Source organism: Echinops telfairi, unplaced genomic scaffold (assembly GCF_000313985.2).
Source record: "Echinops telfairi isolate 266 unplaced genomic scaffold, ASM31398v2 ScPeMD7_2010;HRSCAF=2546, whole genome shotgun sequence".
Taxonomy (NCBI): domain Eukaryota; kingdom Metazoa; phylum Chordata; class Mammalia; order Afrosoricida; family Tenrecidae; genus Echinops; species Echinops telfairi.
In genome coordinates, this window is record NW_022105908.1 from 24,521,432 (window position 1) to 24,547,070 (window position 25,639).

Here is a 25,639-nt window from a genome sequence, read left to right on the forward strand (position 1 = left end):
CTCTCTTTCCAATCAACGCACCCTCTTCTTAGCTGCCAGAGCCAATGGGAAACAAGAAAAAAGATGTTTCCTTGAAATACATCTTATTGAAAAGAAAACAAAACACCTATTTCTTCCCAGCACAGCACATTCCGTCTTGGGGTGTTTCTGATGGTTAGAACCTTTTCTTATTGTTGGGTTCAGTAACCACAATTGTACGGTTGAGATATATATATATAGATATATTATATTAAAGTCATCGAGAGCATGAGAGATAGAAGAGATATTACAATGATGCAGTCAGACACATTACATGGTAGCATTGCTCACCTCAGCCCCGCTTGGTGGTCCACGTGGAGGGAGAGAGGGGGAAGGGAAGGAGGACTGGAAGAGGAACAAGGGAGAGAGGATGGGAGAGGAGAGGGGGAAGAGAGACAAGTGACCAGGGAGAGCAGGAGAGATCTCGATTGCTAGCCCAGGCCTATATACCTTTGGGGGTGTGTGCAAGCCCACTAATTACAGGTAAAGACATATGTCACAGGAAGGGGTTGCACTATAGGTTATACAGCAATGAGAGGGGGTGGTGTAGGGACATACACGCAATAGGAAGAGGAGGGATTGGGGTATACATGTGACAAGACGGGGCGGATCCTAGATTTAGGATGGCAGCTTAACAGGGACCTGTTCTCTGGGTCTCCATAGGAACCATTATTAGTAGGGTGTAAACCCCACCTACAGGAACCAAGCTAATGGTCGCAAGCCTTAGCTCATTGTCCCCAGCAGCAGGGAGCAGGGCCCATCTCTGTGGTGGTGTGGTCTGACCTCCCCCCCCATTCAGAGTTTTCTTGAAGAGCTCAACTTCTGCGGCTGATCCTTCGTTCTGAGGCCTCCTTGGTCTGAAGGAAATAGTCCCACCTCCCCGAGTCTTCCTGGCTCCAGTCTAAATAGTGGTAGCCTTTCCATCGGAAGAAGGGTCTTTGTGATTTCTCGGATGGGAGGGCTGAGACCAAGAGAGGGGCAGCGCTATGAGGGCAGCACAGTGCCTGGCTCGGACACCACTGCTCTCTCCTAGCTGAGCAGAGCTGCGGAGAGAAGAGAAGACTATGTATAACTGAAGTTCGTGGTCCGATCAGAATCGAGACCTAATTCTCTCAAGGCCCCCCGTGGCTAGTAGACCTCGGGCAAGTTAGTCAGCCTCTCTAGACTGCCATGTACATGTAAGGCAGCGTCAGAGTAACTGTGCCATCCCATTGGCTTATGAGAAGGAATTGAGTGCACGAAGCCTTTAGCACAGGTCCTGGCACACGGTAGGCGCTACATGAAGAAGAAATGACAAGGCAGCCCTTGTCATCATTTCACAGGTCAGCTGAGGGAGCGTGGCAGTCCAGGTGTTTGCTTGCATGGAGGGGAAGCTGATCTAGGTGCAGTGTCTCCTTGAGGCCGCTTAGCTAAGAACTCCGTTGAGAGTGGGCTATTACATGGCATCGAACCCCTGCCTCCCCCCCCCCCACACACACACACTGGGTTAACCGGCAATATTTTTACTTATTCGTGCACCCTGTGCAGACAGGATTTGGTGATAGGTCTCACCAGTGAGCTGACTGTGCATATGAACATAACCAACCATGGAGAAGACTCCTACATGACAAACCTGACTTTGAAATACCCCACAAACTTACAGTTTAAAAGGATACAAAAGGTAATTCTGAGAACAACTTCCGAGCCATGCCACGCATGTCTGCCCCTCGCTGCTTCCTTTCTCTTTTACAGCAGTCTCCCGCCTCCAGCTTCATCCCGCCCCTGAATCCCCTCTGATCTGTCCATAGGTCATAGCCCCAATCATGCCATTCTTTGCTTCCAGAACTTCCCATCGTGCCCCTTTTATAGCCATTCCTTCCTGCCGACAGGTTTCCTTAACCAGGGTTCTGGGAGAGCAATAAACTTTAATGTCTGAAGGCATTGAGAGTAAAAATAAACTGGAGAGCTAAAAATCTGTCCCATTAGGCACCAGGTAGGTACCCCAAACCCAAGCCCAACTCACTGCCATGGTATGGATTCTAACTTATAACCCACTATCCCTCCAGGGCTCCTGGTGCTGGTCCCTGGGTCAGAATCCACTACACGGTAGTGGGTTTGGGTTGGGGCAAATTGGTTAAGCATTCAAATACCAGCTGAAAAGTTGGCGGTTCAAACTTATCCAGAGGCTCCCTGTGAGAGAGCCTTGTGATTCGCTTCCATAGCTTTGAAACACCCCCTCCCTCCCCAAACGTGAGGAAACCCCCAGTGGAGCAGTTCTGCTGTGTGCACACAGGGTTGTCACGAGTCTGACTAGCCAACAACTAGCCATAGTTGGAATGAAGATCTTTGTCCACTGGTATTCTCTGTACACAGGCCCTGTGCCTAAATGCTTCCGTGATCAACTTCTAAGCGCCCCTGTCCAGCTTGGGAAGAAGGAAGGCAGGGACCAAGTCGGCTTTCTGTGTTGTGTGGTGCCTGCCATGTGGGATCTCAGGGTGTGTGTGTTGGTGAGGCAACTGCTCCCTAAGAAGTGTCATCTTCTGTTCCCGCAGCCTTCTTCTCTAAATATCCAGTGTGATGACCCTAAGCCAGGTGCTTCTGCCCTGGTGATGAGCTGCAAGATTGGCCACCCCATATTCAAGAGGTCATCAAGCGTGAGTCTCTTTTGATTGGCTGGCTCTTCCATCTGCCCCGGAGTTGGTATCTTCTGGATCCCAGTGTGAATGCCTCACTTAGCTCCCTTGCACACACAGCTCTCTCCTGCACAACCCACAGCAGTACTCAGAACCCAGAAGGTTGTTCTGGGTGTAGGAAGCAGGGGAGCTAGGAGGTGAGTTCCCGATAGGCATAGACGAACCGGCTGAGCCTGGCCAATCAAGGGTTGGCGCTAACAGGGAAGCCGTGATAGCCAGAGTTCTTAGTCCAGAGGTGGGCCCTGATCCATCAAGTGCCTCTGTGCTGTTGGAAGCCCCTGGACTCTCTGGAGCAGTGTTTCCCACTGTGAGGTGGGAATAATGTTCTCTCTGTGCTTACACTTTGCTGGCCCTGAATGGCGCAGACCCACTCGTGAACGTGGAGATGTGCTGCAAAAATGAGAGGTCTACTTCGCTTCCGACGCTCCTTAGTGACTAGCAAGCAATCTGAGCTGAGTCGCACACAGGGAAAGCAAGTGACATCTGTTTCCCCTTGAAAACAGGCAGGCATCTTGGCGTTCTGGCAGCTGGAGGAGCATGCGTTTCCCAACCAGACGGCGGACATCGCGGTGACACTCACCAGGTGAGGGGCACCTGGGTGCACAGACAGGCACAGGCTGTGTGGCCCTGGGGCAAGTCTCCGTCCCTGTGTGTACTGAGAGCAAGGGCTCTCTTATGACCCCAGGAGGGAGTACTCCATCGAGAGTCGTCGTCCCCCTCCACTGGTTACTAAGGTGATCTCCTGCTGTGCCCTGGCCCAGTGGAGTGAGCCCCTTGGGGTGGGAAGCTAGTTTTAGTCCTGACGCATTGAACTCGCCGCAGCTGCCATTTGCAAAGCTTCCAGGTCTGGCAAGGAGGCCGGGAGTAATGTTGTGAAAAAGTTCTCAAATGGGGATTCTGGGGTTGCTGCTCATAACCAGCAGGTAGAGGCCGGGGAGGCTGCTGAACACCTGACAGGACAGCCTCCCTTCCTTCCCTCCCCATCAAAAACGACCTGCCCAAAATGTCCACGGTACCCAAGTTAGAAACCCCGGTGCAACCAATGCTTCTCCAAGTATGGTCTCTAGCCCACCTGCCTTAGCCCCCCCAGGGGGACTTGCAGAATGCAGGCCAGCTGGACCACAGCAGGGGAGTCCTGAGGTCCTGCACTTGAACACACGCGGGTGGACGTTCCTTTGTATCCCCACTGCTTGTCTCGGAGCAGCTTTCCTGTGCTGCCCCAGATGGCCCTGCGAGGCGAGGCCATGGCACAGGAGCCGATGTGAATGCACACAGCGCGAATGCTGGGCACCCACCGACACGCTTTATTTCCTAGTGCCAATGGAAGGTCGCCAGTTACGAAGAAAGAAGCCCTCACATTCAAGCGTGCCTTCATTGCGGCTCTTACCAAGTAAGTCCCTCTCAGGAGCCCCGGCGCAGGGCCTGCTCATGCCTGGGGCAGGTGCCTTGGGCTAGGATGGACATGAGTCTGGCTCTTCTTCGAGAGGAGGCTGCTTCGAACCAGCTCGAACAGTGACCTCTAGGGAAGCAGCAGGTGGGCCCCAGGACTCCATAAGGCGTAGCACTGGCTGTGAACCAAAAGGTACCCTGTTAAAACCTAGCAGCTTGTTCCTTCAAACATAAATGACAGCCTTGGGAGCCAGCCCCATGGGGCACTTCTACTCTGCCTTGTGGGCTCACTGTGAGTCCGAATTGACTTGGCAGTGCATCACAAGAAACCCCACAGGGATATCAAAGGAGGAGGAGTGCCAACTAGTCTAGAGGGCACCTACCATGGTGCATGGTGTTGCTAAGGAGAGAAGAGAAGGGGCTATGGGGTTGGGCAAAGCAGAGGCGCGGGGTGAGTAAGGCCATTTTGCAGCAATTTCCACAGTAGCTCAAACATGGAAACATCCCAAAACCCCAACTCTAGAGGAACGGACAAACAAGCTCTGGTGTATCCATACTATGGAATTTCATGCGTCAGTAAAACACAATGATCACTTTCTTAAACACTGCAAGACATGGAAGAAAACTAGACATTACCCTTCGCAAACTCAGTCAATCTTACAAAGATTCATATTTACTATCACTATTGTTATAAGGAAAAACAGTGAAGAAATGGGAGTTTAAATAGCAGTAGACAAGACTTTGACAACTACAGAGAGGCCAGGGACAGGGAAGGGACGGAGAGAGGAGAGGGATGGAGCAAGGTGTGGACGGAGGGGGTGTGGTCAAAAGACAACAAGGGAGGGCTTAACACAGACACACACAAAGATAAATAAATAAAATAGAAAACACTTCCAGCTCCCTCACCCCTCAGATCTCAATATTGGTCTGAGTGACTAAAAAAGGAGGAAAAGTAAAACTGGGGGGTGGGGGGGCATTCTGTGGCGTGATAGAGCCAGCCCAACTGCACAGAATTCAAATACCCGGCCTCATCCCCACTGCCCAACGGCCACTTTACATGTTGATGCCAGCTTTGGTTCCTCATAACTCCCTCGGTAACATGAGACTACGTCCTCTCCGTTGCAGACCGTCGGTGATGTACATGAACACAAGCCAGAGGCTTTCTGCGCACAAGGAGTTCCTCTTCAGTGTAAGTGTCTCCTCTGGAGCTTACCCCTGCAAAGCTACTGGTACCAAAGCAGCCCTGGATCGGACATCCCCTCCTCTGAATGCACTTTGCAGGTACATGGGGAAAATCGCTTTGGAGCCCAATTCCAGCTGCAAGTGTGTGTTCCACTCAAAATCCAAGGCCTTCAGGTTGCGAGAGTGAAGAATGTGACAAAGACGCAGGTACGCACGCGTGGTTCTTTATCACCACATCACTTCCTTGAGTGACTTGGGGAGGGCAAAGGTTATAAACCAGAGTTCTAGAAAAGGGATATGACCTCGATTAGCCATGGGCAAATCGGAGTCAATCAAATCACCAGTCACCTCCACGAGGACTTCCGACCACTCAGATCGTGGAGCCGCATGTCGCCCCTCGGTGAAAAAAGCAAACAGTCCAACCTTTTTAGTAGCCATGGAGACATTTATTTTTCCTGTTGAAAACAGATAAAATTCTGCTTTGCTGTGGAATTGGCAAATGCTTGATAGACACGTGGCCCTTGTTGCAGGCCCCTATCAATGGCCTACTATCTCCCTATCTGCTCTCCTTCCAGTCCGTCTTGTTGAGTCTCAGCTTTGCTGCAGCTTCTTTGCTTCCGCTTGGCACGCCTCGGCCGTAGTCTGGTCTCCGAGGCCAAAGCAGCAGGCTTTGGTCAGGATGGTGGTGGAAGGCTCGGCCTTTCCTAAGGTGTGTTCTTTTGGCCCAGGGATCCTAAAGTGTCAGGGCTCAAACACGACCGCATGGAAAGACATTGACGGAGTAGACTGTGCTCAAAGAGAGCTTGTGAGTAGTGAACACTTGCTCTCACGTTGAGTCTGTAAACAGCATGTTCATCATTCCAGCAGTACCACTTGGAAACAAAATCCTTATCTGAAAATGTTGGCGGAATGGGAATTTCTACCTTGCTATGGGGCTGGGGGGGCGGTGGGGGAGCACACTCCCAGGGGCTCCCACACCAACGTCTTCTCAGTCTGTGTCAGGGAGGCCCGTTTGACTTACTGAAACAGCTGGTGTTGGCAGAGGAGCTCCGTGGCAGAGCTGAAACTCAGCATGGTGGCATGAAAATGCTGGATCTCTTGCTTCACTTGCTTCAAGGCAGAGGTCCTGGTTTTAGTCTTGAAAGTCATTTGTTTCAGAATCTTGTCCGTGAGGTAATGCAGCCAGAGCACGTTATTATACGGGTGGTATTCCCCCCAGTAGTTGTTCGTCTCCTTCTTCATCAGCCGATAGATCTCATACTGATAGTCACCCTCACCTGTAAACAGGTCCTCATCCATAGAAATGTCACAGAAAACCACGATCCCGTCCCGCTCCAAGCGTGACAGGGTGTAGTCGATGATGTTGACGTGCACGCCCCGGGTGGGGATAGTGCTGGTCTTCCCGTTGAGGGTGTACTGGAGCTCTTTGTGATTGGTCTTCTTTAAGAGCACGTTCCCCCAATGTAAGTCTCGGTGCTCAAAGTGCAGGGCCGCCTCTGCCACGGCGAGGGATGCCGTAATCTGATGCAGAATGCTCTTGGCAGTGGCCATGGAGGCCAACTTCTTTCTCATCTGCTCTAAGTCCGTGCCCCCAAACTCAAATTCCAGCACGATGAAGAGCTGTCCTTCACCGAAAAAGTCAGGCCGGTCATTCAAAGACCCTTTGGCTGTGTGATAGTGATCCCAGGCCCTGAGGAGCACGAGCGGGTAGGAGCCCTGGACGCAGTGCACCGAGTGGAGCCCAATAAAGCCTTCCGTCCGATTGCTTGACTCAGCCGACAGGAGGCTCAGCTCTTTGGAGATGATGATCTCTGGTAGGATTTCCTCAAAGGTTTTCTGGTGGGATCCGTTGACTAGATCCTGCCCTTCAATTGCGATGATTTTTAGGGCGACGGGTGTATCGTTGGCAATTGTCTGAAACACCTCACCAAACACCCCCTCCCCAATCTTTTCACAGTGTTCCAGTTTTTCCCTGGAAAGACAGCGGTTAAAGGGTATTGGTCCTTCCTGATTGCATTCCCCATAAACCTTTTCAGCATCAGATGCCTTTTTGTGCACAACACGGGGAGTCTTTACAGGGCTGAGCAAATGCATGGACGAGGAGAGCCAAGGGGACAGAGCCTGGCCTGTTCTGTTCATGGCAGGAGGGTGGGAATATTCCGACAGGAAGGACTGCGAGGGAGAACTGGGCATGGTGGTGTTGCTGTACACCTCTGGCAAAGCTGTCACAATCTTCTTTTTGTGCAGCGAGAAGGAGGCCCTGGTTTGGGTCCAAGAGGAGTCCTGTGACTGAGTCAGGTTCTGGCCAAGGAACGAATCCCTTTTCATCCTTTGGTCCTTTTTAAATGAGTGGGCTGGGAGAGAGGTTGTTGCTACCTCCCCATGTTTTCGCTTCTGGCTCCTTCCAGCCCTTTGAGGTCTTTTGGCTCTCGGCGTTGTTCGACGACCTTTGCCACCCCTGGGCGCCTCATCTTCTATCTGGACAGCCTCTTGGGACCCATTGCCATGGCTGGGCGGGGCTGCTGCGGCTCTCTTCCTGCGCGTGCTTGATACACCCAGGCCCTGCGGCCAGTTGCCCCTCTGTCCTCTTCGGGAGGACGCCCTCCTAGTCCTCCCATCTGCCCCCAGGCTGGAGTCCTCCGGGTCTCCCGAGTCCGCCAGGCTAAAGAGGGCTGACCTGACGGTGGCCCGGCCTTGGCGGGCAGCCGCTGTCTTCCGGGAGCAGGGGCGCCGTGCTGGGTCCAGGGGGGCTGCCGCCGAGCCGTGGAAGTCTCTCGGCGCCCCTGGGGCCTCGTCCTGAGTGGCCATCGGACGGACGTAGATGACACTGTCGTCAAGGGCCAGGGTCCCGGGGCCGCTGGGAGAGGCGGGGGAGCTGAAGAGGGAGGCACTGGTGCCCAGCGCGTCGCCGTCGCGGGGCTGGCTGCACACGCTGAGCTCCGGGCTCCGCTGGCCCGGGCGGCGGTCCGGGAAGGGCGGCGGCGGGCCGAGCGGGCTGCACGGGGTGCTGCACTTCTGCGGCCGCCGAGCTCGCAGCCTCAGGCCTCTGCGGGTCACGACCGGGCTCGGCCCGGCCTTGGGGGTGCGGCCGCCCGAGCGCCCCCGCCGGGGTCGGACCGGGCTGCCGCGGAAGTCCGGGTCGTCGGAGTCGTCGGACACGACCGAGTGCCAAGAGCCGCTGTGGCTGGTGTCGCTGCCGCTGCCGCTGCTGCTGCTGAAGAAACGCTTCCGGTCTTGCGGCGGGAACCAATGCGCGGCTGCCCTCCGCGGCCGCGGTTGCGGCTTCAAGTCCCCGGCGGCTCCGTACGTTCGGAAGAGCCGGTCCCCGGCTCGCGAGAGCGCCGCCGCCATGGCTCGCACCCGCCACAGGTTCAAACGCAAGCATCGCGAGACTTCCGCGTGGCGAGAACGCGCCTGCCGGCCGGCCCGCCCGCCCGCCGGGTCCTAGCGCCCGCCGCTCTAGTGCCGGGACTGGTGGGAACACCGGTACCCGAGGCGGCTTTCCGTCCTCACGGCGTCGGTGACGATGGCTCTCGTTGCAGGCGGACACTGTGTGCACGGAGACTCCGAAGTGCGTTTGGGGAAGCGACCTGGTTCAGGTGAGCTCGGCCGTCCGTCCGTCCGTCCCCACGTTGCCGCGGGTGACAGGGAGCGCCTGGAGGGGTGGGGGGCAGACCAAAGACCCGTTGTCCACCCGTGGAGCTGCGGTCCATTCTGACTCCCGGCGATCGTACTGGGCAGGGCAGGGCAGAAGTGTCTCGTAGGATTTCCGAGATCGTAAATCTTTACGGAGCCGCCAGCCTCAACACCCCGCCCCGGCCCCTCCATCCCCTGGAGCGGCTGCTGGGTTTGAACCGCTGACTTTCCGGCCAAACACCCAGCGCTTAAGCAAGGCGCCACCCCTTGCCTGAGGTTTTCCCTTGAGCACCTTCAGGGCGAGCCCAGGTCCTCCTAGCTCTTTCGCGGGGTACGTTTGCCCGGGCTGGGGTTTTGTCGGGAGCAAGCTGAAAGTTGAAGCTGCTCATCCCCTGTATGGGGCGTGGGGGCGGGGCGGGGGCTTTAGATGCCTCCATCTGCGCCGTGTTAAACTTCTTCAGTTGCACACCAAAAGGGATTAGCCTAACGAGACGCCCCCCCGTCCCAGCACGTGGAAGAATGGTACTCAGCGAGCTGTGCCATCACTTCAGATAAAGAAAATGTCACCGTGGCTGCAGAACTCTTCCTGGCCCACGCTGAGCAGGTACTCCAAATCGCGAACCGCCCCAGATGTACTAAACCCACCCCCATGGAGTATCACTCCTCTAAAGGCCCCTAAAATCCGCCGCCTGCGAGTCCCGTTCGTCCTCATTGTACCCTACAGAGGGCTCCCAAGACTATAAATCGTTCTTTTCTGGAGTAGATAGCCTTACCTTTCTCCTGTGGAGGTGCTGGTGGCTTTGAACTGCCAGCCTTGGGTTTTTTGGCCCATGCACCACCAGGAAAAGCTCTATGTTACAGCACGTCCAAAGCAGCTCCCTCCCTCTCTCTCTCTCTTTAAAAAAAATCATTTTATTAGGGGCTCATACAACTCTTATCACAATCCACACACACATCAAGTGTGTAAAGCACATGTATACATTCGTTGCTCTCATCATTCTCAACATTCGCTTTCTGCTTGGGTTCCTGGAATCAGCTCCTCATTTTCCTTTTTCCCACCCCCTCCCTTCCCGCTCCCCCCTCCCTCATGAACCCTTAATAATTTATACTTTATTATTTTATCATATCTTACACTGCCTGGCGTTTCCCTTCACCCACTTTTTTGTTGCCCATCCCCCAGGGAGGAGGTTATATATGTAGATCCTTGTGATCCGTTCCCCCTTCCTACCCCCCCTTCCCTCCTGGTATGGCCACTCTCACCGCTGGTCCTGAGGCTCCCTCTCTTTTTAAAAGCCGCTCTCTCTCGATTTGCTTTTTGTTCTAGCCTATTCCTTAACCCTTTACACTGTAACCAGTTTTTCAGGTCAAAGTTTTAGGAATTACCTATGACTCCTTCCTTCCCCAAACCCTCATGCTCATTCCAGCACCAAGCCGCTTGTCACTTTCCCTCCCAAATATATCCTCGATCGCTTCTGTTCATTTCCAGCGCTGCTGCTGGAGGTCGGCTACCAGCCGGAGACTGTAAACGGTTGCAAATAAGAGGAAGTACAGCCAGAATGCTCCTTAGAAGTGAGGGTGGCAAGGCCGTGTCTCACGTACTTTGGGCATGTCATCAGGAAGGAGCAAACCAAAAAAAACAAGAAACCAAACCCACGGCCCCTGAGTCCATTCAAGTTCATAGCGGCCAGCCCCTGGAGAAGGGAAGGGCATCATCATGTTGGTACAGAGAGGAAGACCCTCCACACGATGAACTGATGCAGTGGCTGCTACAGTGGGCTCAGGCAACAACAGCGGAGAGGATGGCCCGGGACGTGGCTGTTGTACTGAGGTCCCAATGGGTTAGAACCATGTCAACAGCGCCTAACAACAACCGACTAAACTTTATCCTTTCTTCTTGCTGTGTGACGCACTCGGCTTCCTAGCAGTCGTTTCCCCTTGGCTGCTTCTGCTGCAGCTAGGCCGTCTTTCCCGTTGTCTGGCTCGCCAGGATCGGACAGGCCACAGGGCCCATGTACTTGCTGTTCCTTCCGGGCGACACGGCTCTTCCCCCACAGCTTCATGTGGGCCAGTCCCTCTTATGTGTAGCTTGAACGTCACCTTCGAGACGCCTGCCTTCCGGAACCACGCATTCTGAAGTGGGACCTACGACTGATGTAGTTGAGCATCTTGTGAGCGTGATGGAAGGGGCCTGAACGGAAGGCAGTGGCAATGGGAATAGAGAAATGGGTCAAGTGCAAGCAAGCCCCCACCCCCCTTCAACATTTTTTTTATTGGGAGAAGTGGGCTGCATGAGGTCAAAACCCAAACCCAACCCAACCCACTGCTCTTGAGTGAATTCCGACTCATAGCGGCCCTACAGGACCGAGGAGAACTGCTCCTGTGGGTTCCCAAGACCGCTCATCTTTATGGGAGCAGACAACCTCATTGCTCTCTTATGGAGTGGCGGGTAGACTTGAACCACTGACCTTGCAGTTAGATGCCAACCAGTCAACCTTCTGCACTACAAGGGCTCCTAGTATAAGGTGGAGGGTGAGGGAGGCGCAGTTGGGGAATAACTGCGGGTCTCTGGCTTTGGTAACTTTGTGGATACCACGGCGCTGGCTCTGCTAAGGCAAACCGGAGCAGGATCTCACTGAAAGGGAACGCTGGTGGGTGTTGTCCAAATGCAATGGGTCCCTTTCTGAAATGGGTTTTGTTCCCCACCACCTCCTGTCTGTCCCTCTCACAGTTACTAAGAGAATCGACAGAACTGTGGATCCTGGGTGAAATCTCTTACGACAAAACTCTGTACGAGGGGCTGAATGCTGAGAACCACAGGACGAAGGTAAGCCCTGGGCAAACTCTGCCTTGCCTCTGAGCTCTGCGTGTGCCTCCTGTCCTGTCACTTTCTGGTCTGGGCTCTGTCACCAGCTGCCTTTGTGTCCTCCAGCAAGTCAAGATCTGCCACCTCAGTTTTTCATCTGTGAAACGAGGCAGTTGAATAGGAAGCATCTGCTTCGAGGACTGAGAGGAAGTAACTAAACACTTGCTACTGTGCCATCTTCCACAAATGCCCCCCCACCCTGTGTGTCCAAGAACTGTGCTCCTTAAAGCTTTCAGTGGCTGGTTCTTTTCTGAAGAAGATTGGCAGGTCTTTCTTCTGAGCTGCTTCTGGATACAGTCTGGGTTTACTAGAGACAAATTCATGGACACTCATGGGTATAAGAAAGAGCTTTATATCAAAGGGCAATTATATATTGAGAAAACATCCCAGTCCAGATCAAGTCCATAAGTCCAATATTAGCCCATATGTCCGATACTAGTCCATAAATTCCTCTTTAGACTCACGCAACACATGCAATGATGCCGAATGCAGGAAGATCACAAGCCAGTGGGTAGAAGGTCTTGTGGATCCAGTGGCAGTGGAAGCATCCCAATGCTGGCACGGGTCTCCACGTGTCTTCCCCAGCTCTCTGAGTGTCTCAACAGCAGGCAAGGGAAGGCAGAGAGAGTGGGTCTGGCCTCCAGTGAGGTACATGAGGTCATCCAGCTGTGACCTGATTGACAGGCTCCACCCCTTTGCTTAAGTTGACAGGGATTATGTAACTGTCACAACTACCCTTTTGGTTAGCCACTCAATGTGTTAGCCTGCACCATCCAGGGATTCCTCCAGCATCTCTCTCAACTGCCCTCCAGTCAGTGCTGCCTCATAGCAACCCTATAGGACTGTGTAGAAGTGCCCCTCTGAATTTCTGAGACTGAAGCGCTTTACAGGGGTAGGAAGCCTCATCTTTCAGCTGCTGGCCTCAAACTTCTGAGGTGTGCTTCCTGGTCTGTGCACCTCAAACACAATGACCACCCACCTGCCCTCAGAGGCTGATGTGTTGCTGCGATGCTGTGTAAGGCTCAGCAGAGCTTCCAGACCAAGATGGACTAGGAAGGGAAGCACGACCCGGTGATCGATCAGCCCATCCGATCACACTCGGATATGCACAGGGTTGCCACGAGTCAGGGGCCACCTTAGTGGCAGCTGACAACAACAACAACACAACACACATGCAGTAAGTTGGGCCCTGAGGTCGAGCCCTAGGAACCTAAGAAGCTTTTCAACTTTCATGGGAAAGGGCTTAAAGTGTTAAAGGTAAGTTTGTCCAGCCCCCCGCCCCATACAGCCATTCTCTTCAAAGCACTGCCATCCTTGGTGCTGTTGGCGCATGCTGGTGGAAGGAACTCAGTGGGCAGAGAGCTCAGCCGTCAGGCCGCACCCACATCTTGAGAACATGCTCTGGCCATGGTCTGTCGGCTGGTCAGTTGGATAGGACCTTGGGCGGGCCTCATCTGAGTCTCACTCAGGAGCACCTACCCTGTCCTTCCAGTTGGGCCCCATCAGTGAGAAGAGAGCTTACATGCCTGTCAACTCTGAGGTAGCGAGTTTGAGGTTGGGCAGTTTGAGGTTGGGGATGGCTTCCATCGGGAGAGATTTAAAGTAATACACACACTGCCATTTAGTGTTAATTTGCAGATTCCTAAGCGAACATCAGGAGCCCTGGTGGCATAGTTACACATTGGGCTGCTAACCGCAGGGTTTCTGGTTCAAAACCGCCAGCCATTGCATGCAGGAAAGAAGAGGCTTTCATCTCCCATAAACAGTTACAGTCTAGGTCACTGGGAGTCAAAATTGACTCGATGGCAGTGAGGTTGTTTTTCTTTTGTTTTTGAAGAGAACATGAGGTGCCTTGGTGGCGCGTTGAGTGACTCATTGGCCTGCGAAGTGCAGGGTCAGCAGCTTGAGCCCACCAGCTGCTCTGTGGGAGAAACACGAGGCTCTTTGCTCCCGTAAAGAGTTGCCGTCTCAGAAAATCACGGGGGCAGCTCTGCTCTGTCCTGTAGGGTCACCGTGCGTCAGAGTTACCTCGATGGCAGTGAGTTTGGAAGAGAACTTTGTGTGCTGAATGCCCTCTGGGAAGAAAGGCCTGGAGCCGTGTGTGTTAGTCTGGGTACGCTAGAGAAACAAATGCAGACTAACACCACGTGCTTCCGGACGTCTGGCGGCTGCAGACCCTCGGAGCACAGTCCTGTGCCACCCCAGGCAGGATCGCCGGGAGCTGACGTTGATGGCGACTGGCTTTTAAGAGAGCGTACATGCTGAGTGACGAGCAGAGCAGTGTCTGTCAGACATGTCACGGAGGGAAAATGTGATCCTCAAAACGAGGGAGTTTGGGTAAGATGGAAAGGACTTAGCAGATGAGCTCCGACTCAAGGCCATACAGGGTGGTAGTGGCAGAGCCAGATGGAGACTCCTGGTTTTTCTCTCTTCCAGGCCAGTGTTCTGGATGACCTAGAGACCTCAGTGCCCTGGGACCCTTTGTGTAGCTGCCAGAGACGCTGGCACTGAAGTTTGCAATCTCCTGACTTAGTTCTCCCAGATAAGAGACCAAAATAATTTTGAATCAATAGGTCATTTCAGACGCGGCACCAGGAGCCTTTTAAGATTTTCGTTCTACCGCCATCCACCTGGATCAATGCCCAGAATGCTGCCACGTCGCCATGGTTTGCTCCTTTAAGGACCGTGTGCCATTTCTGCCCATCTGTCTCACCTTGCTTTCTGGATGCCCCGTGTCTTGCTCTAGATCACCGTCATCCTTCTGAAAGACAAGACGCACCATTTCCTGCTGATCATCCTTGGAAGCAGTCTGGGTGGCCTTCTGGTGTTGATCGCCATTATAGTCATTCTATTCAAGGTCAGTTCTCGGGCTCATCAAGACGAGAGAGAGCTAGGCTGGGCGCTGGGGTTGAGCACGAGGCTCCAGAGGACAGCCAGCCCCTTTACTCAGAGCAGCTGCTCTGACCTTAGGGGCTACTTTGCCTGCCTCCTGCTGCCCCCACCTCCCCTGCTCAGGCAGGTGAACGCAGCCACTCTGTCCGCAAAAGGCAGCCGTCCAGTTGAAGTGCGGAAGCACATACTCCGTCCTGTGTCCCTGTGCGCCTTCAGTTCTTGCTGTTTCCTCCTAGCAGAGTGCCTTACGTGAAGCCGGTGAACGCGTTCTGGGCTTCAGAGGAGGGTGGGGTCTGGGACGAGCAGCTGGAGAGGCAGCTCTTAAGCCGAGTCTGGAAGGACGGATGATCCGGGGGAGACTCCATTCAGAGGGAGGTGACTGAGTCAGGTAGTGAAGCCAGTAGGAAGAGAAGCCGTTTGCTTCAGAGATGGATCGTCCTCTAATTGGGCGTCCCTGCCTTTTGTTTTAGTGCGGCTTTTTTAAAAGAAAATACCACAAACTGAACTTGAAAAGTGTGAAGAGGGCCCAGCTGCAGTCCGAGGATCTGCTCACAGAAGGACACTAGGCCCTGCTTCCTCAGACTCGGGAGAAACCATCAGCTGGTCTAGAACTTCTGCTCTGGGCAAGTTCTCATACTTAGTCCTAAGAATCAGTGGTTTTGTTCTTTCAGCTTATACTTGGCTTTGATTTTTCAGATTTCTGGAAGAGGGATTTGGCTATTAAATGTACATGTTAAATTGAAAAATTAAAAAAAAATTGAAGAATTGATATCTTTGCTGTATTATCTACTAAGACATACAGCATTTCTCCACTTGCCTAGATTCTTTCAAATACATCAAACATATATATGTATTTTATTAATCATTTTACTGGGGGGCTCTTACAGATCTTATAACAACCCATAATTCAATTGTATTAAACACACTTGTACACGCGTTGCCACCATCATCATTTCCCAAACATTCTCTTTCTACTTGAGCCCGTGGTATCAGCTCCTCCTTTTTCCCCTCCCACCTCTGTGAATCCTTGATCAATGATATATTATTGTTATTTCATATCTTACACTGTCCTGTTTCTCCCTTCACCCACATTTCTGTTATTCATCCCCCTGGGGTGGTGGTGGTGGTTGTACATCCAACCTTGTGAACACTTTCCCCTTTCTCCCCCTCCCCTCACGTCTCCCTCCCCTCATGTATCACTGCTCCCACTACTGTTCCTGAAGGGTTTATCTGTGCTGGATTCCATGTGTCCAGATCTCTTATCTGCACCAATGTGTGTATCTGGTCTAGGAGTTACGCTGGTCATGGTGGGCAGCTAGGAAGATGCATGAGATAACAGAACTAAAGCAGGCCAACAGAGCTTCCTTCCACCAATTCCAGCCTTCATCTCAGATCTCACAAAGAAGAAACACCAAGCCAGGGTAGGACACTAGTCAAACCCAGGCAGGCGCTCCAGAATGTCCACCTGCCCGGGCCTTGGAAAGAAAAGGTCCCAGGGGCCATACCTTCAGTCCCACGGACCACTCAGCTCGCAGAACTGCAGCAGCCAACCTGTGGCCACTGAGTGGATGCTGACACACACATGCGGTACAGACTATCATTGCTCTGCTACAGGGTGTCCGTGGGAGTGGAGGCAGGGGAGTCCCTGGGTGGTGTGAGTTTTGTTTTGGGTTATTTCCTTGACCAGGACTAGTAGAGTGCTGTGACATAACCACTGAGCAGGGCAGGCATCCTTGATTTGTGCCTACATTTGATGGAATTAAGGAGCCCTGGTCATTCAAGGTTGGCAGTTCAAACCCACCAGCTGCTATGCAAGAGAAAGATGAGGCAAAGGTGTACCATCTCAGAACCCCACCCCCGTGGAGCAGTCAGTCATCCCCTGCCCTATAGAGCCCCTATGAGTTGGACTTGACGGCCGGGATTAGGTTAATGGGACTGTGCTGTCTGCCCTCTGCTTGCCTGCCCCTGCTACTCTGAGTTTGATCCAGCTCTAGGGTTCTGGTGGGAAAGCATCCACATATTTCTTAAGGAGCCCCTTATGTGTCTGTCTGTGTCAGATTGTGAGGTTGGCATGGTCGGTTTTTCTTTTGATCCCATTCCCTTTACTTCTCTCAAGAATCTCCTCCACTGGCCTCTTTCTGTACCAACCACGGATTCCCAATGTTGTCACAAGGTTTTATCCACATAGAATGTCTTAGGTTATTTCAGTGAGACTTCCCCTCAAAAGGAAAAGAAAGAGCAAAGTTTGCTTAGCTAAACTGTTGGGCTCAAGAATTGGGTCCAAATTTTTTAAGTTACAGGTGACTTGCAACCCCAGTTTTTATAATCTTTCTATTGGCAGTAATGCCTCGCTCCTGTTACCAACAGTCATCTCTTATACTGCCTGAGCGGAGCTGATGAGAGCTGGTCTAGGGCGACCTTAGTTGGAAAAATTGAATGGGACCAGTTGGTGAGGAGGAAGAAGCTAGCCTGGAGGCGTGGTTAGAGTTTACACATTCATCTTGCTGTGGCCCTGGTATTTCCCTGCCAGCTCTTTCTAAATGGGCATCCTTCTGAGATAGACAGGAGAAGGCTGTCTACTAAACTTATGAACTTCTGCACTTTGGGGCAAGTAGGAGTTGTTTGACTTGAATCACTTCAGTGATCAATGCAAATGGAGGTATCACATTCGCAGATTGAAAGCAGTAATTGTGCTCCGACGAAAACAGGTGCAGGCATCACCTGGCCTGTGGACCATCTGTTGTTGTCAGGTGCCATTGACGGGGTTCCAACCCACAGCAACCCCCTGCACAACAGAAATAAACACTGCCCGGTCCCGCACCACCCTCACAGCTGTTCCTATTCCTGAGCCCATTGTTGCAGCCACGGTGTCCGTGCGTCCCATTGAGGGCCTCCCTCTTTCTCGCTGCACACCTCTATTTACACGCATGGTGTTCTTCTCCAGGGACTGGTCTCTCCTGACACTATGTTCAAAGTATGTGAGACGAAGTCTTGCCACCCTTGCCTCTCAGGAACATTCTGGCCTTACCTCTTCCAAGACAGATCCGTGGTACTTTCAACATTCTTCACCAGCACCACGATTCAAATTCCTTGGTTCTTCTTTAATGGTCCTTATTCAGCGACTCAGAATGGACTCGATAGCAGTGAGGGGGCCATATAAGGCCTGCAAGATCATCAATAGTGGCTAACACCACATGCCTCACTGAGAGGCAGTTTCAGCCATCCCATTCCAACAAAACAAAACAAAACAATCTCGCGGCTACTGAGTTGATGCCGACTCCTTGCAACCTCATGGACAAGGTAGGACTGCCCGTGAGGTCCCAGACCGTGACTCTTCACAGGAATGGAGAGCCAGTCTTTCTCCCAGAGTGGCTGGTGGTGCCGACCTTGTCGTTGGCAGCCCACTAGGTAACCACTCTGCCACCGGGTCTCCTAGTCAGTACATGAAGGGTGAGCTAATTAGATGTTTGACCAGGATGGCCTCAGAATGATGTTATGTCCAAATGGCCCTTGGCAGCAGAAAGGTTCCCTACCCCTGTGAGATAGTTAACGTTTATTGTGCCAACCTGGCCGATAAACACAGGTGGGGTTAATTGAAAGGCGGAGGGATAAATGGCTCAGTGAGGCTTGCCTTTCTACTTTCTAGTTCTCTTGCTTTGTGATGGTCGGACCAGGGTGCAACTGCCTTAGCCAGTTCCCTGCTTCAGCTGGCAAGACCCACTTCCTGCAAGACATCCCCAAGGAGAAGCTGCATGGACCTACCCTGATGCAGCCCTGGGTGCTGGAGCAGCCGTGTGGAGACCCCTGCCAGCGTTGAGATGCTTACACATTCACTGACTCGGCTTTCCACCGCAGTCGGCATCACAGTGTGTGTTTTGTGAGATGGAGGCCTTCTTTGTGGATTGGTGTCAGACTTGTGGGCTAATGTCGGACTTGTGGGCTTGGGCAGCACTGGGTTGGGATGTTTCCTTGATGCGCACTTACCCTTTCTATAAAACTCTCTCTCATACAGGAGTGTCTGTGGGGATTTGTTTCTCTATGTACCCAGAGTAACACACCCTGGAAGAGGAACTTCTTAAGCTCCAGCAGGAAGAAAATGGACCCAAGGCGCTGGCCTCGACAAGAGGATGCTGGAGGCGCACGCCCCACATCTCTGAGGAGGGGATCTGGGTTTTGATTGGTGGCCCGTCCCAGGGCACTGGGTAGTGCAAGCAGTTTGCTCTTGGCTACTAAACTGAAAGTTGGTGGTTCAAACCTCCCCAGTGACGCTATGGACGAAAGCCCCAGTGGTCTGCTGCTATAGAGACTACAGCCACGGACACCCTGTAGCAGAGCAATGATACTGTACCGCATGTGTGTGTCAGCATCCACTCACTGGCCACAGGTTGGCTGTTTTCATAGCCTGCTGCAGTTCTGCGAGCTGAGTGGTCGGTGGGACTGAAGGTATGGCCCCTGGGAGGCTCCTTTTCTTTCCAGGGCCCGGGCAGGTGGACATTCTGGAGCGCCTGCCTGGGTTTGACTAGTGGCCTACCCTGGCTTGGTGTTTCTTCTCTTTGTGAGATCTGAGATGAAGGCTGGAGTTGGTGGGAGGAAGCTTCGTTGGCCTGCTTTGGTTCTGTATCTCGTAGATCTTCCAAGTCTAGGGAAAGACTGCCCACCGTGACCAGCCTGACTTCCAGGACTCTGTCGTAGGGCTGGGTGTCTTTTGTTTCCTGGATGAAGTGCTTTCTGGGGAGGTTGGTGTGGTTGGGGAGGTTGGTGTGGTAGGTGTGGTAGTTAGATATGATAGCTAGATATCCACTTGACCCTCCTGGCTAGGGGTTAGAGTTCAACTTGTCAATCAAGTGGTAGCTGGATGACACCTCCTTAGGGATGTGGCCTTTTGCATACGATGGGACAGAGATGATTTCTCATCTCCTTCCTCCTCGCTGGGACTACACTGGGACTGTCTGCCTCCAGGGGTGGCCTCAGGTGGGCCACCTAAACCCGAAAGAGCTCTTTGTGCTCTGCCCTTGGTTCTCACGAAACATGGCTCCACGTGACTCTGCCCCCACAGGCCTCTGATCCCTCTGCTTCCTGTTGCACCTTTCTGTGTCACCGACCTGAAGCTACATGAGTCTGAAGAGGCGTTTATGGACTAGCATCAGACTTATGGATTTGAGTTGGACTGGGTGGGATGCCTTCTTCTTCCTCTTCTTTTTAAAAAAATTACAGAGCAAATTCCTATTTCATTTCCTAATTCCAAAAATCCATTTAATATATTGTCCTCAGATAGAGGACGTATCAGGTATTTGACTGATAAGAACAGATACTACACTTGATCTTAGCCAAAAGGCTGAGAAGCGATGGGAATGCCTTCTGGATATCTGATTCCCTTTTGATATCAAGCTCTTTCTTCTACATAGATGAGTGCCACCAGATTCGTTTCTCTAGACACCCTGGCCTAACCCCACTGCTAGCTGGTTATTGGACATACTCCAGACTAAGAGTTTGTGACTTGTTAAAATTTATTCCCTAGACACCGTTTGCAGTCTGGAGAAACCTAGCGACCCCTGTGACAGTTAGGTTTTTGTGCCAACCTGGCTCCCATAGGAACATGTGGGCGGAGTTTATCTTGTTAATCAGGTTGCAGCTTGATTGGAGGGCGACGGAGATAAATGGCTCTCTGTGGCCGGCCCCTTTCTCTCTTTCTCCTTGGAGCGACCACATTCTCTCTCTACTTCACCTTCCTGTTGACAAGTCACACTGAGCCACACTGATGGCTGCCAGAGCCCTGGAAATACATCCACCAACAATGGATCTACAAGACTTTGCACCCACCAGCCTGTTATCTTCCTGTATTCCACATCATTGCATATGGCTTTGTGAGTCTAAAGAGGGATTTATGGACTAATAGTGGACTTATGGAGTGATATATGTACCCACTAATCCCTTTGGTGGGTGTGGTAGCTACTTAATCTGTTGTCAGTATGAGGTAGACTTAAGAGTGAAGGGGTAGAGTCAGATCGCAGCTTGATGACCCCATTTGGGGGCACTAACAAGATAAATAGCTTGCTGGAGAGGGACACAGGCAGACTCCCTGGGAGACTTTCCAGCTGAGAAGACACATTATGTAGTGCCCCGCTAGCGCCCTGAGCTAGAGCAGCCACATGAGGAGCCCTGCCAGCGCTGAAATGCTTACAATGCCAACTGGATCCATAAGACTTCCCACCCACTGGCCTGTGATCTTCATGCATTTGGCATCATTGTATGTGTTGTGTTGAGTCTGAAGAGAAGTTATAGATTGGTATTGGGACATATGGGCTAATTTCGGACTTGATCTGGACTGGGCTGGGATGTTTTCTCAATATTCAGTTGCTCAAGGTTATAAACCTCTTTCTTATACACATATGAGTGTCTCTATGAATTTGTTTCTATAGTCAACCCAGACTAACACAGTGGGCGACAGCTGATTTGCATGGCCCTGCCCCCACAAGGATTCCATACACTTTAACAAAACTAACCAGGGCCCACAGGAGTCCACATTCCTTATTTGCATATCCCCAACCAGTCATTTCAGTTTACAAGATCATGGCTAGCAGGGCTATATAAAAGCAACTCGCTGTGTTGCAATACATACACTTCAGCTCCAGCACCCCCAACATTTAAAATGATTTTGAAAATTCCTATTTACCAAAAACATGAATCCGATGCTGGACTTTGTCCTTCTGCAGCTAATCTTATTTTTAAAAGAAGTATAATTGGCACAGATCCTACAGTTCAATAGTTCAATCATATTAAGAAAACTGGCACAATCATCCTGACATCCAATTTTAGAACATTTTCTTCTTTCTTGTGATCATTGTCATTGCTCTCCATTTCCCCCCAATGTCCTCTGTCATGCCTGCAAGAAACCATGAATCCAGTCCCTGTCTTCATAGATTACCCTATCCTGGATCTCATAGGCAGAAAAACATGCTACCCACCCACCCTGCGTCCCGGCCAGTCACAACACAAGGAAAACAGGAAAACCTGCATCGAAAAGAAAACAGACACCATTAAAAACTACAGCCAATTTCAAATAGGTCTAAAGGGAGATCAAACAATAAAGTGTTAAATTATACCCTCACTCTGCAGGTCCTGGTCAGAGGAACCACCCCTGCGTTATTCGGGAGTCAATCACGTGCTGGAGACCGAAGGGCTGGGCTCTGCAGAGCCAGGGTGTCCCCCAGAGACCTGTGCATGTCCAAGTCCAGTGCTTTGTCCACAAATGGTCACCACAGACGCTGAGCAGGTGACAGTCTGAGGGCGGAAAAAGAGTGGTGGTTTCAGACTTGGTCGAGAGAGGACTCACAAGGAGCCTCAGCCAGTCTGCTTTCTGGCCCTACCGCCTAAAGCTGGTGTTGGGCCAGGGACGGTGCTGCTTTTTGGCCAAGCACACCAAGTGGTTCTGACGCAATGGCGAGAGCAGCCTTTGTTCATTCGCTTGCACTGTGTCACTGGGTAGCCCTCAGCACAGATGGATGACTACCAAGTTGCTTCAGGAGACAAATTTAGCTCCATGCTTTGTTAGAATCCTCTGTGATGAAATCATTGAGGGGTAGCCATGCAAAAATAAAGCCCTAGTCACTCAGAGTGGTCCATCTCCAACTCCCACCCCAAACGAATCCCACAGCTGTCTAGTGGATTCTGACTCATAGCGACCCTTGCCTCTACCCCAGACACTGCAGAGCTATGAACTCGGGGCAGAGGCAGGTGGTCAGGACCCTCATCCATCCAGTCCCTCTTTCTCCATCATCCGACAAGGAGGTGATGACTTACTTCACAAAGATTCAGTGGTACAACGAACGATAAAACCCTTTCTGTCCCTCATAGACCTTTAAGGATGGGTGAGTAGCCAAGTGTACCAGCAAGGGGGAAGGAAATGCACTCCCTACTTTGCACGGATAATGTCCCTTGGGAATTTCAGAGTGAGGGAAGGGCTGAAGAGAGATCAGCCCGAGTGAAGGTGAAGTTGGAAAACAGAGAAGCTGTGTGAGCCGATTTGGCTGAAGCTGCGTGTATATCATGGAAATATGAGACCGGAAAGGCAGGTGGGGACGGGTTCTGCAGGGCCTGGAGTACAGGTTAAGGATTTGACCCTTTGTCCCACAGGGGAGGAGGTACCACTGACGGTTTGTGATTCGAGCAGTGACATGGTCCGAGTTGTGCTTTCGGAACATTTTACCAGGCCTTTAAGGGTGGAAAATGAACTGATGCGGGGTGGGGCCGTCAGATGAACATTGGCCTGCTAACTCTAAGGTCAGCGATTCAAACCCATCTCCTGGGGAGAAAGTTGTCCGTAACTGAAAAGTAAACTCAATGCCATTGAGCTGATTCTGACTCATGGCGACCCTGTAGGTCAGGATCGAAGCGCTTTGGTGGGTTTCCGAGACTGTAAATCTGTAGTGGAGCAGAAAGCCTCATCTTTCTCCCAAGGAGCGGCTGGTGGCTTTGAACTACTGATCTTGTGGCTAGCAGCCCAACGTGTAACCACGATGACACCAAGACTGCTCCCTGCTTTCGTAAAGATACCCTCCCCAGGTCTCCAGGGAGTCAGAGTCGACAGCGAGGGGGTGGGTGGTGGCATGGTGGGCAGATAAGGGAAAGAGGCCTGGCACCGAGGATGACTAATCGGCAGCAATTGAGGATCTACTAAGTAGTAGGTAAGTACTGGACGCTGGGATCAAATACAGATTTAAAAGAGACGGGCTCTGGGTCAATAGGACTTCTCTGGTAGTTACAGCAGAGTGAAATTCTACCTAGGAGCCCTGGTAGCACAATGGTCAGAGCTTTAGACTTCTAGCCAAAAGGCTGGTGGTTCAAACCCACCAGTGGCTCTGTGGAGAAGCAAGCTGTGCCTGTAAAGATGGAAGCCTGGGGTGGGGGGTGGGGCAGCTGTGCCCTATAGAGGGGCAGTCACCAAGCTAAGCGTCAGCACCGATTCAGTGGTCCGCAAGGATGATGAAGTTCAACAAGGAACGCTGGGAAGTCGTGACTATAATGACTCACACTCAATTCATCACAACAGTCTGTGAAGGGTGTCGTGGGTGTTACAAATAATGACTGTCACCGGCTCCACGGCTGACAGCGAGAGTCAGGCCTGAGGTGCCGCTGACGAAACACTTGGCGATCTGCTTCCAGATCAGCGATTGTGAGCGAGAGGAGCAGAAAGGGAGGAGGGAGAGGGAGACTCCCTTTGCTCTCGGGAGGGTTGACACCGCGATGCGGGTTTGGCAGACTCCTGTTTGGGTCTTCATCCTTCTAAGTGCCTGCTACCCAGCGGACAAGCACTTGACTCCTGACTCTTCTAAAGTGCTTGCTACCTCAGTAGAGGCCCTTTTTTGGGAGCTAAGTAATGAGGGCCATCCCATCAATTAAGGTGGGCCTCACGCATGCTGATGGGTGCACTTCCTATTTCCTGTGGACTGCGTTTCAACAACACTAATAATGCACCTGCTGTTTCTTAAGTGCATGTCTGTGCTTGAAAGGTGCTTGTTGGAGCAGGTCTGCTGGGAGCTGGAGGGAAAGGTGTGGCAGGGCAAGGGCTTTATGAAGGGCCCCACAGGCACGCCTCCCCATCACTGATGGCAGGTACCTTAACGTCCAACTAGACAAACGCTTGTGAGCCCAAGGGGGAAGGTTCACTCACTGCTATTTCAAGTGGGACAGCAGGGGAGGAAGGCAAGAGAGCTTCTGGGGGCCAGGGGGAGGAGGAGGGGACACGTTGACCAGCCATCCAGCCCAGCCCCGACCTAGAGGTGAGGTTTGCAGGCCCCAGAAAGTTCCTGGCCTGGCACTGCTGCAGAGGTGCCCCTCATTCCAGCCCAGCGGTGACTGTCTCCTCCACCCCAGCTCCATCAGCGGCCAGGTCCCTCTGGGAAGCTAGCCCTGTGACTCTGTCAAGGTCCCCTCCCCCACCCCACCCCACCCCGGCCCCTGTGAGGGGTGAGCTCCACACTGAATGTTCAGAAGCAGCCACAGGCTCCGGGTGCTGATCCCTAACGGGAGTCTTAGTGCCTCAGGTGACCTCTGGACCTCACAAGTTCTGTGCACACACGGGGCCACATAGGGGAGCGAGGCACATGGGCACCCAGCTGCAGTAACTCGGCAGGTAGTGGATGCCCAGCAGTTGTTTTCAGCAGCTGTCAAGTTTGCCCTGATGCCCAGTGGCTGTTGTGATCCGTAGGGTTTGCGTTTGGGGTTTTAATTTTAAAAATTACTTCACTCCCCACAGAAGAATTTACTTCAGAGGACAGCATTGAAGCTGCAGCTCAGGGAGAGGCACATGGCTGATCAGAGCACATGGGAGCAAATGAAAGGGGAGGAAGAGAGAGTGGAGCACATCCTGGCCCACCAAGCCTTGAGGATGATATCCCCGCTCAGAGCAGCCAGTCCCACCATGAGACACCACATTCTTCACTGACCCCTAGCCCTACAGGGGACAATACTGGAGACACAGTGTGGGAATTCCACCTGATCTGACCCCACCACACCAAGGCAAAACACTAAGGGCATGCAACAGAACAGCAAGGGGAGCAGAACAAGGAAGTTTCTGCCTTGCATCTCTCTAGACCAGGGGTCCTCAAACTACAGCCCGTGGGCCACATGTGGCCCGCCGAGGAAATTTATCCAGCCCGCTGGGTGTTTTTGCTGCTGCTGCCTGTCCTGCGTAGCAGCCAACTCGTCCAGTGTGCACAGGAATTTGTTCATAGTTTTTTTTTTAAACTATAGTCCGGCCCTCCAACGGTCTGAGGGACAGTGAACTGGCCCCCTGTTTAAAAAGTTTGAGGACCCCTGCTGTAGACGGTTGGCTGGGAAGACAGCCCTGTGACCCTTCCAAGGTCTCCCTCCCCCCTCTACCCCCCAGCCTCTTTTAATCAGAATTTTTCTATAGAATCTTTGATCCATGTGATCGGTAATGGTAGCCAAGCCCCATCCAGTTCTTCTAGTCTCCTAGCAAAGGGGG

At 52.3% G+C, this 25,639-nt stretch overlaps 2 protein-coding genes and 1 pseudogene across 2 annotated transcripts in view; 1 reads left to right on the top strand and 2 right to left on the bottom strand.

The window, feature by feature from the left end:
• The window catches only part of ITGAE (integrin subunit alpha E), a 60,840-nt gene extending 45,419 nt beyond the window's left edge, over positions 1-15,421 (top strand). The window contains exons 21-31 of the mRNA XM_045293337.1: positions 1,546-1,678; positions 2,550-2,655; positions 3,198-3,273; positions 4,006-4,080; positions 5,205-5,268; positions 5,361-5,468; positions 8,804-8,860; positions 9,406-9,501; positions 11,626-11,721; positions 14,507-14,617; positions 15,123-15,421. Of these exons, the coding sequence (XP_045149272.1) occupies positions 1,546-1,678; positions 2,550-2,655; positions 3,198-3,273; positions 4,006-4,080; positions 5,205-5,268; positions 5,361-5,468; positions 8,804-8,860; positions 9,406-9,501; positions 11,626-11,721; positions 14,507-14,617; positions 15,123-15,218 (1,018 nt within the window). The 3' untranslated portion in view covers positions 15,219-15,421. The remainder of the gene's footprint in view (positions 1-1,545; positions 1,679-2,549; positions 2,656-3,197; positions 3,274-4,005; positions 4,081-5,204; positions 5,269-5,360; positions 5,469-8,803; positions 8,861-9,405; positions 9,502-11,625; positions 11,722-14,506; positions 14,618-15,122) is intronic.
• On the bottom strand, positions 5,611-8,612 carry HASPIN (histone H3 associated protein kinase). The gene has a single exon (XM_004716158.2). The coding sequence runs from the start codon at positions 8,610-8,612 to the stop codon at positions 6,279-6,281; it is 2,334 nt and encodes a 777-aa protein (XP_004716215.1). The 3' UTR covers positions 5,611-6,278.
• Positions 15,422-19,823: 4,402 nt separating the features above from the next.
• On the bottom strand, positions 19,824-19,999 carry LOC115870590 (annotated as a pseudogene).
• Positions 20,000-25,639: the final 5,640 nt, after the last annotated feature.